Raw genomic sequence first — 13,432 nt, forward strand, 5'->3', positions numbered from 1 at the left:
CGAGCAAAGTGATGGAGTTTTTAAGAAGTTCAAGAAAAGGGCAAGCAGCCTTTCGAGCAACACTGTGGTGTTTTAAGTGACTTGCACAGGAATGATATTGGGCTCAGGTGTGCATAAAAGTATAGTGACTAAGCAAGTTTAGTTACAATGTTCAAAAGGTGTCGCACGGTCATTAATTATGTTTACTTGGCATTCTATATGAGGAGAGTTAACTGATCACTGGGAAGAGCCAGAAGCACACGCATAGCCATAGCCGAAATGGGTGGCATTCTCGTACGGGAACTGTGCCGACAATGTAGTCCTTTAGGAAGTTTTACATTTCGCATCCAGATTATTAGAGAGCCTGTGTGGCACCAGCTACATTGCCTTCTAAGCGGTTTTTATTCAAAGCTACTGAACAGCAGTGTCGTAGCAAACCGAGATGGCATGCAGCAAACCTAGACGTATTTTTGGACAATCACTTCTGGGAATAATTTCACTTTAGTGAGATTTCGCCTGACCAGAGCCTGACGCGACAGCATTTTTGGCACAGTGCCAAACGCGCTGTCGTAGCATAAGGCTAGGAATGCTGTTGCTCGTGGTCACCGATGCATCCGGCGCTATAGTCACGTTTAATCTTGAGAAAGTGAAAGTGTTCCCAAAAGTGATAATCTGAGACTAGCGCCCCTGGAATAGAATGGTGAGGCAAGCAGTAATCTTTATTTCCAGCCTCTGGCTGGGATAGGGGATGGGAACAGCGTACCATTTCTTGCCTTGACATGTCATCCATGTCAAGGCAACAATTGAAAGTCTCTTGTAGCTAAAAGCAATCCAACACTCCCTGCACGAACTTCTTGACTTGTGCAAGTGTCTTTTCATTCTACACACCTGCTGCAAGATGGGGTGCAAATGAAATGAAATAGGAAGGCTGACATGCACTGGTCTGCACACACGAATGCACACTAGAATGATCAGCAATGGCTCAGCATGTAACCGAGGCAAGCCATGCAAGTGGTCTGTGAAAGAAACATTCTAAAGCTACCAGTACAAGAGTGCTAATTCACACTATTTGCTAATTCACACATGCTAGTGTACTGCCTGCCAGTAATGGTGTTTTCGCCAGCTTATCAAAGTACAATTAGCAACTAACTTGGCCATACTGAATATGAAGGCACGACTCACAGTGGCACAAAAAAAAAGCAAAGTGCACATAAATCTTTGGAGCAGCTATCGCAACATCCTCGCGTCGAGGACAACACTTAAAACAGAAAGAGGCAGGGAAAGGGGTTTGTGGATAGAAAACAGATAAGGAAAAGGAGGTAAAAAAAGGGGTATTGGTATACATACTATACGGACATCGGTATTCACTCTCCTCATGGCCATCATCACCATCGCCATTGCTTTCAAGTTCATTCACCTTCAAACCTAACCTTGTGCTGCCGCTACCAGCAGGCTGAAAGGACAAATGAACACAAGAAGACAGTGACTCGGGTCAAAGAGAGTTCTATACCTTTGGCATGTCCCAAGGGCTTTTTAAGTGCATAGCATTTGTAGGGCCTCTTCACTGCCTGTGATTCAGGTGCGCTGAACAAGGACAAGAAAGGACATGTCCTGAAATATATTAGCGCAGGTAAATAGGCCTTACTTTAGTAATAGGCCTTTGAAGAATATTGTTATATGGATGCTGCATGACAGTCCCTTAATTTTCATTTCAGGGACATGGGCATGCTTAAGCATCCTTTATTAAGGACAAGGGATCCTCACCAGTGATCATAATGAGGTCAGCAAAGTTTCAGTGTAAGCTTGTGTAAAATATATTTTTACTTTGTTGGAAATGTGAAGACTCGAGGTGCCTAGGATTCATTGTTAGGCATCATGTTTGGGTATTTGCACTGAACAGTGGTGCTTCAATCTTTCCAGTCACTGTCCCTCCAATGTCTACTTTTTCTGTGCGGACGTGTAAGACAGCAAATGAAAAAGCAATCTGAGTGAGACAATATTTCATATTCTTAAACATTCCTATAATCTGTTGGCATAATCACCTGCACACCAAAAAAAAAAAAAAAAGAACGAACACAAGCACACAAGGACACATTGGTAGGACAAGTGCAAGCTACCAACTGAGTTTAATGTCTGCTTCGCATCAAAAACTGACAGTACGTTGCTCTGCAGGAATGGTTTATGAAATCACACAACAAAGGGGCAAAGCCTACACATGGCAAATGGGAGAGTGTGTGAACAACTGTATGCACGAATATCTGCTGATTATAGGAAACAACAATGTTCATACAAATTTTCCTTTCCACTATGCTGCTTCCTGCAAGTGTGAGGTGTGATTCTCCACTATCAAGATACTAAGAAACTGAAAAAGAAAAGAAGCACGCGAACTAACGGAGGATTATCATATTAGTGAAAAGAACTGCATGTGTGAGTGACACCTAGACACCGCTCTATAGCTCTAAGACAGTGGTTCTCAGCCACGGATGTGTCGGGGACCCCTTGTGGACTGGTGTAAGTGATGGGGGACCCCTTGCGGTGACAGGTTTGGGGGAGGGGTATAATTAACACAACATACGGCGGGAAACAGGTGCCTTTTATTGCTACCTGGCAAAAATGGGCAAACAAAAGTGCCACGTCAAATCAATCTGGACAGCTTGTAAATACGTCGTGTGGTTATGCTTAAGCAGAGTTGCATACCTGCAGCAACATTCAACCTGTCTCAGTATTTGCTTTTTAAGTATGCAAGTCTGGAAAAAGCATGCTTGCATGCATATGTCGTAGAAAACTGCAACAAAAGCTTTACAGCCATCTCATGGAGAAGGGGAAGCATTTCTGCAGTCCCCAACCAGAATGCCTCATGGCTTGCAGAAGCCATGGCAAAACAAACTTTAGCCTTCTGTCTGCGCAAGCGCACTATGAAGTGTGATGACAAATGCATTCTGGTGTGAAGCAGACGTAACACTCAGTTGGCAGTTTGTGTCCAATGTGTCCTTGTGCAGTTGTGATTTTTTTTTTTTTTCGTGCAGGTAATTATGCTAATAGATATGCACCAACTAGCCCACCAAGATGTTCCAGTGAATTCCTCTGATCAACCTGGTGCATCGACTTCCGGAAATTGATGACAGCATCGTCCCTTGTCACAGTTTGGCAACAATTATGAATCTCAATCATTATGAATCTACTATTAATCTTGATTTGTTTTCTTGTGCTTCAACGAAGTTACGCTTGACGTAAATGCGAGATACTTTTGGCATTATGCGATTATATTTGCTACCTTGTTACTTGAACGATGTGTAAATTATGTTTATTTTGATGTGATATATGATTATGTCTGTGCTGCAGTGAACCCTTGTAATGGGGGCAGCGGGATCGTCAAGCTGCCGAATGGCAGAATTTATTTGCCGCTCCCCTGTCTGTTTACAAAATAGAAGGAATATATTGACTGATTGATTCGAGGCAATTCCTTTGAATGCATGTACTTCTGCTATACTTCCACATTCAGGCACCTTAAGCCCCCCTGCTCTCAGGCACTAGAAAAGAGAAGCATTTCTCAAGAGCCTCCTCATTGCAGAAATTGTCGAGGAGTACAACCAGAGCATCGAGACTACTCAAGTTGAGGAACAGCGCTGCCATCTACTCCCAGAAGTTGAGGCAGCACGTCATGCAAAGAGCGTTTGTCGACACAAGGCAACACAAATAAATATGTGGTCATGTTTATAAAACTTGCAGTGTTGTGGTTGTACCAAAGAGTTTCCTACAAAAAAATTACGAGGGGGAACTCTGGTTCCAGTGTCTATCGAAGGAGCTACAAGCGTTGCCCTTCAGCCAGCTGGATAATTATGGTTATTATACTTGGATTGGCTTTAGCTTCATCCTTCTGGCTTCAAACGGCTTTGACACTTTGCACGTTGATCATTTTGATAAATATTGCCTTCTAAATGCAAGAATTTGCAGTGATTAAGCATGTGCGCAGAGTCTTACTGCCTTTTGCGCTTAGAATTGTAGGATTGCTACGACAATTAGGCCAACAAAAGCAGACACAACGTAGTAAATAATGCCACAAGAACATCTGAAGATACAATCACGAATACCAGACAAATCCATGCACGAATTCCGATGGTATCTGAATGTTCCCAGCCCCAGAGTTCGCTATGGTAATTTTAGTAGGAAACTCTATATGAGTTGTACAGAACCAAGCGTGGCAAGTGTATCATTCATCAATCTGCTGTTCAAATCCTATCACAAGCTAGCATATGGGCATTTGTCAACTGTCTGATTTTTCTACACCATTAAGGCTACATGCTGATGAGGACATTAAAGCACTGAGTTGTAGGCCCCCAGAAATGCTGTGCACTTAAAATGCCAATCAATGCAGTGCAAAATCAATGGCCTGTTTTTAGCACAAGTGAGCAAGCAGAAGCAGAAAATCGCAAGAATGCAAATGTGCCATAAGCATAACAACGGCTGAGCAAAAAAGTGGCAACAAAGAAAAAAAAACATTTTCCGTTAACTGCCTTCGATGACACGTACTTAGACTTAGCATAAAATGCAGTGCATGACTGCCATCTAGTACAAAATATAGTTTACAGAACATCCCTCGAAGAAATGCATCAGTAATGAAGTGAGCTGATAATGAAGTGCGTATACTCACGAGAAATGCAAAACATATCACAAAGAACAAAGCAAAACACGTAGACGAGGCAGTGCAAGCTATCCATAAAGTGTGTTGTTTCATTTGTTATACCCTCATTGTTACTGCCCTTTGCAGGTTGTATACGGCATATTTCCTCTAAAAATCTACACTTTTGCTTTCCTGGCTTTTATTTTGTATTTTTTTATGATTACGAGGAACCTTGTAGCAAGGGAATCCAGATAAACTGGGGTTCTTCAGTGCGCACCTACATCAAGTACAGAAGTATTTTTTTTTGCATTGTCTGCCTTTATTGGCCTAAATTTCGAAGCAATCATATTTTTCTAAATGCAGAAGGCAATAAGTATCTGCACACATGCATAACCATTGCAAATTGTTGCATTTACAAAGCAATACTTATATTTATAAAGGTCCGAAATCATATATTTGCAAAGTCACACAGCCATCTGTCAGAGAGACAAAGTTTAGACAAATCCATGAACTAGCCATCATTCCCATACTTGAGACCCTCGTAGTCATTATTGTAGGAACATAATGGTCACAGGTAGGGATTACAGAGTAACTTCAAGCAGATGATATTCTTATTTGAGCTTAAGGAGTGAATTGGGCAGGTAATGTAACACATAACACAGATAACCAGTTATCTATGAGGGTCACAGAGTGGGTACTAAAGGAAGAGGAGCGCACCAGGGAGCGGCAAAGAACTAGATGGAGTAGAAAGACTGGCTGATTTGTAGATTTCACTGACACAAAGAAATCGGACATTTCTGGCAACAGCCTGTCCTCCAGTGCATGTACTTAATTAGGCAGATGATGAAGCTGAGCAAATTGACGTGCATGCAAATGTGAAGTACCTAATGAAAATAAGTCTCATTTAGCAGCAGTCCCATAATACTCATCTTGAACTACAATACGCATAACTTTCACAGTAGGAAAAGTGCTCATCCTGTCATCTTTTGATGCTTCTTCCGTATTCCCTTACCATTTTCCAAGAAGGAAACGGCTTCTAGAAGGCTCATTCCTTCACGAGTCAGGCAACTGGAGATGTGAAATGAGGGTTATGAGTTCGCCTTTCTCAGTATTGTGGCGATATTCCTAGAGGTCGATTCAATCCAGGTGTGATCAAGCAATTTTGACATCGAAGTCACAGTGCTCATCTTAAATCATGCCTTTTTGGCATTATCAATTCCCATAAAAAATTTTAGCGGACATCAACGACGCATGCGAGCTTGAATGTCAGGCCATTTGTAAAACAAACAATAGGATAGCTGCAGTTGTCCTTAAGTAGAAACTCCAACTCCGCTTTCAGTATATTAGAAATTTTATTATCAACCCTTCCCGTTCAAAAGTAATTATATGTACAGTCTCTTGCCACCGCCATGTGCAAATGTTCCGCAACAAGTGTGTACATATGCTGAGGCCTCAATTACTGATACAGAATGATTGAAATTGGGACAAGTTGGTTCTGGAATGCATTTTAAGAAAGTGTGCAACATATGGAAGTAAAGTGCCAAGCGACACAAGTGTTGCTATAGTGTCCCCCATCATCCTTTAGTGCCATTTTAGAGTGCAGCTCTCACGCGCCTGTCCTTGCAGCGAGTGTCGGCGGTGGCGTAACCGAGTGAATGAGCACAGCGAAAGATGAAAGCCAACACGGAGCACAGCGAGGGATGAAAGATGCGTGGAGCAGGAGGGCATGGCGAACGGGTGAGAAGACAAGCGTAGTGTGGCAACGATGGCTACGAGATGGCACCAGAGTAGCGCACGTCGTCTTAGAGGTCTGTTGGCAGCTGCTGCAGCGAATTGTGCCCACGAGTCATCCACGCGCTGGCTCTTGTGATCTCTAGATTAGCGAGGCAGTCACACCACACGTTTTCAATGTGCCGCACGAGACAGACTGTCTGTGCCAGCCAATATATCGTGAAACGAAAGCACGTAGAGAGCTGCATTCAAATTTCGTATTAGGGAGTATCGTAATCGTTGGTGAACTTTTCTTGCATTGTTTTTTCTAAGCGTGTTGGCCAGATACTGTCACAAAAGCTCAATGACTAGTTAGAACTTGCACTGGTCTTATTAAAACATAGTGTCAATGCCTTTGTGCCAATGTTTGCACCATCCTGCACCACCGTGATAATCTGCGGACTACGTGACACCCAGTGATCATGATGACTGATGGGGCTAAACATCCCAAGGCAATGTGTGGGAAGCTATAGGAGATATGAGCCAGTCGACAGTCTGGATTACTTTCAACCGCTAGTGGCTTTTCACTTTCCCTTAAATCTAAGCACACGAGCGATTGAAGAGCCATGAATTGAACCTGCAACCCCATGCTCAACAGCACTATGCAATCGTCACTGAGCCACCACACTGGGAGTTGCCCATAACCGCTCGCTCTAGAGCCTACGGAACGAATGTGCACAGAAACTATGATACAAATTCGGCAGTGAATAAAGAGGAGACGAGACAGCAAGCAACTCACAAAAGTGCTCTGTTCAGAAAATGGCCCCCGTCTGTCCGCAAACAGTGTTTTATTAGCTGGATGCCGGATGTGCACTATCATGCAGTGATAACAAACACACACCACCACACAAAAGACAGCACAATGATTGACTACGAACATCAAATATCTGCCTTTATTGCATTCTTATGGACCAGACACTAACATAAAAGCACCGGCCGAAGGAATGAGAGTCACCGTGCTGAATAATGTAAAGCCAGAGGCTGGCGTGACGAGTGATGGGTGCTGCCTGCTTTATACGCTCACACTGGTCTGGTCCACGGACTCGGCTACGTATGCGCCATCTCTAGAAGCCCTTGCTATAGAGCCACTCCTTTACCTCGTCCACAAAGGCACCCTTGTAGCCCACATAGGAGCCCAGTTCGTGCACTTGTGAGAGTACTTCTTTGCCAGCCAAGCTCTCGAGGTGTTCCTTCAGCTCATTGTGAAATGCCTGCATGAAAGAAACAAGGGCAGAAGACATCAGCACACGCACACTTTGATTTAGGCTCCAATAACGTCAGCGTGCCCGCAGAGATTGTTAGGTTAGGCCACGCCACATGTGGCTGAACAAGCCACTGACCTCTGCATAGTATTCACAAGCAAGCCTTGTAATCAACAAGGCAAGGAGTGCAGATGACGAGACAAGCGATGCAGCCATTGTATAGTAGTGATGGTGCACCTGTCCATGTAACTTGTCCCACTGCCTGCACTGTTTGCCGTGTTGGACGTAAACCAACTACCCCAGCTTAGAACCCTCAACTTTAAGCTCTTCCTTGACTCGACAGAGTGGAGTGTGACACCCAGCCTTGACTGAGGAAGACAGGGCACTTCTACGATGAGGAGTTGCATGACAAACGCAGTTTCACTCTTAATGTATTCGAATAACACTGAAAGTGTCTGGTTGCAAAAATTTCTGATCAGGAATCACCATTCAGTGTCACTGATGCACAGTGATTAGATCAATCAAGAGGTGACACCGTCATCCACTTTTTCAAGTCCAGATGGCATGTCAAGTAGAGGAATGTTCTAGAACACAGAGGCCAATGCCAGCGGTCATATCATGCTCGGTACAGACTCTCGTCGGATAAATGGAGCTAAATTGCAGATAAACCTTAAGCCAGGAATTACGATTTAGTGTTTTTAAGGCTTCCAAAGTTAAATATTCGTTCTGAAAATACGACACAAACTCTGCAGATAAAATTTTCAACTTTAAGGTGTGAATGTGTCACTTCAGGCCAGTCCTCATAATGACAAAAATTAATTGATTGCAGATACTGACCTCTTAAAGAGTGTTATATCATGAAAAGAACTGAAATACAGTCAAACCTAGTTCATAAGTATTAAGAGAAAACGTGAGAAAAACATACTAACCGAGAAAACGTACAATCTGAGGTCACGCAAAGATGTGGTAGACTGAACTGTAGTTGACATCTATGTAATGCAAAGCACTCTGTGAATTGTTCCAGCACGAGTAGTCAACACGTTATTGCGTGTTGGCTTGCGTTATTGTTTTTGCAGCTTCGACAAGTTTACGTTCATGCTCCTTGAATTCGACCTGGGACAGCAGCTTTTTTGAGTCCGGAATTTTGGCAGGAAGTTTTGATGTGCCCACACGGCACAAATAATTTCTGCTTACGACACCTACACGACATGTGTCGAGCTGGTAGGGCCCAACGGGCCCAAGATGCACATTGTCGTTTTCTTATTGATTAGTGTGTTAAGTCGGCGACAGGAAACCTAAACAAAATCAAGCTGGTGGGCGTTGCTGGGATATGATGTCGCTGCCAGAGTGAAACAAGAGGCTCAGTTCGCCCCGCCTGCAGTCGAAAACGGCAGTGCGTTTGGGTTATATAACCTACTAAATACCTTATGTGCAGTGTACGCTTCCAATGAAAATAGGCAAAGATGCTTATTGCTATAGGGTTGGTGTTGATAGCTGCGAATGTGGTGTGTGATGACCCGCAAGGAGATTTGCTGGCACTGCAATAGAAAACTGAGTGCGTGCTGGCATTTTCACATGACACGAGCGGGCCATTACTGTGGGGAAGCTGCTGCGGCAAGCGGCTACTGTTCTGGGTCGTGCACGCGTCGCTGTTTTTCTTGTTTACATTGCATATCGCGGCCGCCAAACGTATCATGTACGATCGCAGCTTGGCGATGTACTGAACGTTGGTGCCAAAATATCATATTTTCAGAGAATGTATCAACTAGTATGAAATAAGCGTAAGTATATTGGTTCATTTGTGTTCTCGATCGCGAACCTTGGCGCTGGCAAATCATTCGAAATGGGATAGTATCAAAGAGGTACTGCATTTGTTACAAGTAGATACCCAGGTTATTATATTGAGTTGACAGCTTTCGTATGCAAGAAGGAACACAAATTAACAGCATTGATAACAGAAATTCTTCAATCTTTTCATCAAACTTTGTAGTTTACCTCTTAAATTACCTTTGTTTTGCTTATTCTCTGTACTAAAGTGACTTATGACATTGCTTATGGCTAGGAGAGGGTTACGTTTACTATCAGCGCCATGCTCAAAATTACCTTCTGTCATCACTAGTCGTAATGTTCAAAAGTAAGTTGCACCTCTATATGAACACACCATGACTCAAAGGGCTAAAATGGCACTTGACTCATGGAAGGAAGACCATTTGCAAAGGTTGAGTGACAACCGATGGCAAACTACAGGCATATGCTCACCCAAAGATCTCCTTCGATGTTCTTCACCCGCGTTATGAACCGTGGCCCACGTATCTCTTTCTTGAGGTAGACGGGAAGCATGTGGTTGCGTGTCCGTGGCACGAAATAGGGCAGATTCGGAGCCTCGGCTGAAAGGTAGAATGACTAGGAATGACTGCGGCCACCCAAAACTCATACGAAGACAAGCAAATCCAAGTTCAAATATTACGCCCAAATTAAAGATACTGCCTCCTGCAGTGCAAGGCAGGGGAGCAAGACGAAGACAGATAGTGAGAAAACAACACAAGCACTGCCTATCTATCTCCCTAACTGTTTTCGTCTTGCTGCACTTTCTACAGAAGCCATGCAACACCCACTAGTGTCACACACTGCCAAAGGTACTGTGACTTGCTAATAGCAGCTGACTCAATTCGAGAACTTTCTTCATTGCAGCATTTTCCCCGAGCACACCCAGTCATGCTTAAGGTACACATGGACAATGAAACTTTAAGACTTACTTCATTATATCCAATAATTCGTTAAATCTGTGTCCGTTATATCGAGGTTTAACTGTATATGTGACGGCGCACATACAAAACCATCCCTGTGTTAGTGGAACAGCGTTTACAGCATCCCTGAGTTCTGCTACATGCTTCTGTAAATTTAAAATTAAAAGTCTGGGATTTTACGTGCCAAAACCCCAATTTGATTGAGGGAGGGACTCTGGATAAATTTTGACCACCTGGGTTTCCTTAGCATGCATCCAATGCATGGTACACGGGCATTTTTGTATTTCACCCCCATCGAAATGTGGCCGCAGCGGCCATGATTCGATCCCGCCCCCTCAAGCTTAGTAGTGCAATACCCTAGCCACTACACCACCACAGGCGGGTTACATGCGTCTGTGTGCACTGGGATGCTTGTGAAACTTGGCCTGGCATGCCAAATAACTGCAGCAATGTCAGAAAACAACTTTCATTTTCCCTCCAAATCATGGTTTCTGTGTGTCCACACTGTGTCTCATTAAAGTGCCAAAATTTAATACAATTCGCAAGTGATTCCTTATGGCTGCTTTAAATAAAAATAAAATTTTTAACCTGCTGTGAAGTACTTGCTACATTTTTGTATATTTCATTTTGTTTTATGGAGCAAGAGCTGATTGGACATTTCAAATTGAAGGTCAGGTTTAAGGTGATTGCTACTGGGATGCTTCATAAGCACATAGTGAAAACCCGTTCATAAATGCCCTTCTCCACTGTTCAGGCAGTCACCGTTCGTGTTAAGCATCTTAGTGGCAAAGAAGGGGCCCACAAGGCCACTTCCAACAATTACATTGAGACTGAGAGCGCAGTGCACTGGCTACATGTAAAAAGCACATAACAAAGGTGGAAGCAGAATAACTCTAAACAACACATGATTTTCTTGCGCTTCAAGTGCAATGTGCACCTCTGCCTCAGTGAACACAAGTCCTTCGATTTCCGCAAGCAGTTGAGCCAGGAAGACAAATTCATAAGTTTCGTTTCAAAAAAAAAAAAAAAGACATTGCTCAACTGCAAGTCAAAATGCATAAATTTTTAGCATTAGTTAAAGAAGGCTCAAATGCCCAATTACATTAATTTGTGCTACACCGATTTCAAGATGCTGTGATCAACGAAGAAGTGCATGAACATGAGTGCAGTGACGCAAGGAAAAAGGAGAGAATGACAACCAAGAGTTTGGCATGAGGGCACACGAGGCAAGAAGAAAAAAAATAATTCAAGCAAAATCATCTATGACGACTATCTAAGTATGCGAATGGTATTGTTTGGAGATCAAAATGAATCCGGAGAAATTTTAAAGGATTGTTTTTTTTTTATTTGATGAGAGTCTCGAACGAGGTAACGCCCACATTTTTAGACTGCAATACCTTTGCGATCGACGCACATTTTTAGACTACACTATCTGCAGAATCAGCCGACATAATTATACTGCCCTATCTTTGGGATCAGCCCACGAAAACGGCTAGACAGACAACTGAAAAACAAAACAAAAAGAACTGGTCTGATAATGCCAAGAATACTATTCGCATTAAATATAAACATGGGACCAATCGCTGGGAACTATGGATCTTGAGAGAGACCAATGGTTAAGCTCACAAAGCTGCTAAGGAATGCGGTTGCTGCACTGATGAAGACAAGTTCCCTAGTTAACGTTGTAAAAACAGCTAAAGCGACGTCCTCTGTTCAACCAATGTGGAACACTTCCTTCCCCACTGGGCACTCACGGAGCGGTGGCTGCCAGCCAGATGGGGTTCGGCCCTCGTGCTTGGGAGGTTCAGGCACCGTCTTCATAGGGAGCAGGCGCTCCACATAGTGCCAGTGCCCCGGCACTTCTTCGACCTTGGTGTACTTCTCCGATGCCTCGGACGCCCAGCGGTCCTTGTATGCCTCAGGGTCAGCACGGGGAGTTGGCAGATACTGCTGCACCATCACATCTTGTGGATGTGCATTTGAGCTTTCACGCTGGCCAGAAGCAAGGGTAGGAAGAATATACGTAAGCATGACGTTTAGTTGAACCCGAGCAAGGCATTTCGTCGTGCTGATATGGCCTTGCACACAAGCATCTTTGCAAATGAACACAGTTGTATAGTCACACGAATCAAGCAAGTGTACGTCCTTGGTATAACTGATGAAACTGCAGCTAGTCCCTGCAAGAACTATGAAATTACTGAGGGTCAGCTCGTGGCAGTGGCGTCTACGAATCGACATTTTTCTCGTGGCTTATGATTGACACAGCTTCATTAAGAGCAGATTTGCAGTTAACCAAGGCGATGCATCATTAGGTGCACTGGAAAAGCTGCCCGAAACCAAAGACTACGAAGCAAAATTGTTGTGGCCCTTTGCACCATATATTTATAGCAACAGCAGGAACAGCAGCTAAGCGTACATAGTGTGGCGCGTGGTCTACAGAGGCAGGCGACCAGCTGCAAATCATGCTCAAATAAATAATAAACACGCAACTAGGTCACCCTAACGCGACCTTTAGAGGTCTCATAACGCTTGTTGACTGATCTCGGATCACTTAATAGACCTTAGAAAATGCGCCACGGGGTGAATGAAGCGTTCGTACAAGGAAGATTCAAAAGGAATCGATCTTGCTTGTTTCAAGAAGAGAGAGATCCAAGGAAAGCCAGCGCTGGCGATCGCGTGCGCAAAACGTCAAGAAACGACCTGACAAGGGCTTTACTGAGCGTATCTAGGCGCACGTGATCACAGGATGGCGCACGTGATCACAGGATGTGTTAAAGGCTTTAAATACTTCGTTATATTTATGCTCACGTGCGCAATCACAAATCATGAGAGGTGAACGGAGTCGCAAAGGTGCATCACGTAGGTGTTTATCACTCACCCGACACACTAATAGAGCAGGCGTCTTAGTTCTCAAACTACGACTTAACCTGCAGATCCTCTGCAGAGACATGTTTACTTTGCGAGCGACGAGCGTCGTGGCAATTCACGTGCTCCAAGGAATCCGCCTTGAAACAAATGAACGTTGCTTTCCAAGATATATAACTACGCGCACATGGTCTTCTCGGGCTTCGTGATCACATTATTATCCAATATACAAATGAAAGCAAAACCAA

General features: G+C 43.7%; 1 protein-coding gene across 1 annotated transcript in view; it reads right to left on the bottom strand.

The window, feature by feature from the left end:
- The window catches only part of LOC119461602 (dipeptidyl peptidase 3-like), a 76,196-nt gene extending 62,799 nt beyond the window's left edge, over positions 1-13,397 (bottom strand). The window contains exons 1-5 of the mRNA XM_037722956.2: positions 13,198-13,397; positions 12,074-12,311; positions 9,832-9,959; positions 7,468-7,581; positions 1,327-1,432 (exon numbers count right to left, since the gene is read on the bottom strand). Of these exons, the coding sequence (XP_037578884.1) occupies positions 1,327-1,432; positions 7,468-7,581; positions 9,832-9,959; positions 12,074-12,311; positions 13,198-13,269 (658 nt within the window). The 5' untranslated portion in view covers positions 13,270-13,397. The remainder of the gene's footprint in view (positions 1-1,326; positions 1,433-7,467; positions 7,582-9,831; positions 9,960-12,073; positions 12,312-13,197) is intronic.
- Between the last annotated feature and the right edge of the window lie 35 nt (positions 13,398-13,432).

The sequence above is a fragment of the Dermacentor silvarum genome, chromosome 8 (assembly GCF_013339745.2).
Source record: "Dermacentor silvarum isolate Dsil-2018 chromosome 8, BIME_Dsil_1.4, whole genome shotgun sequence".
Lineage (NCBI taxonomy): Eukaryota > Metazoa > Arthropoda > Arachnida > Ixodida > Ixodidae > Dermacentor > Dermacentor silvarum.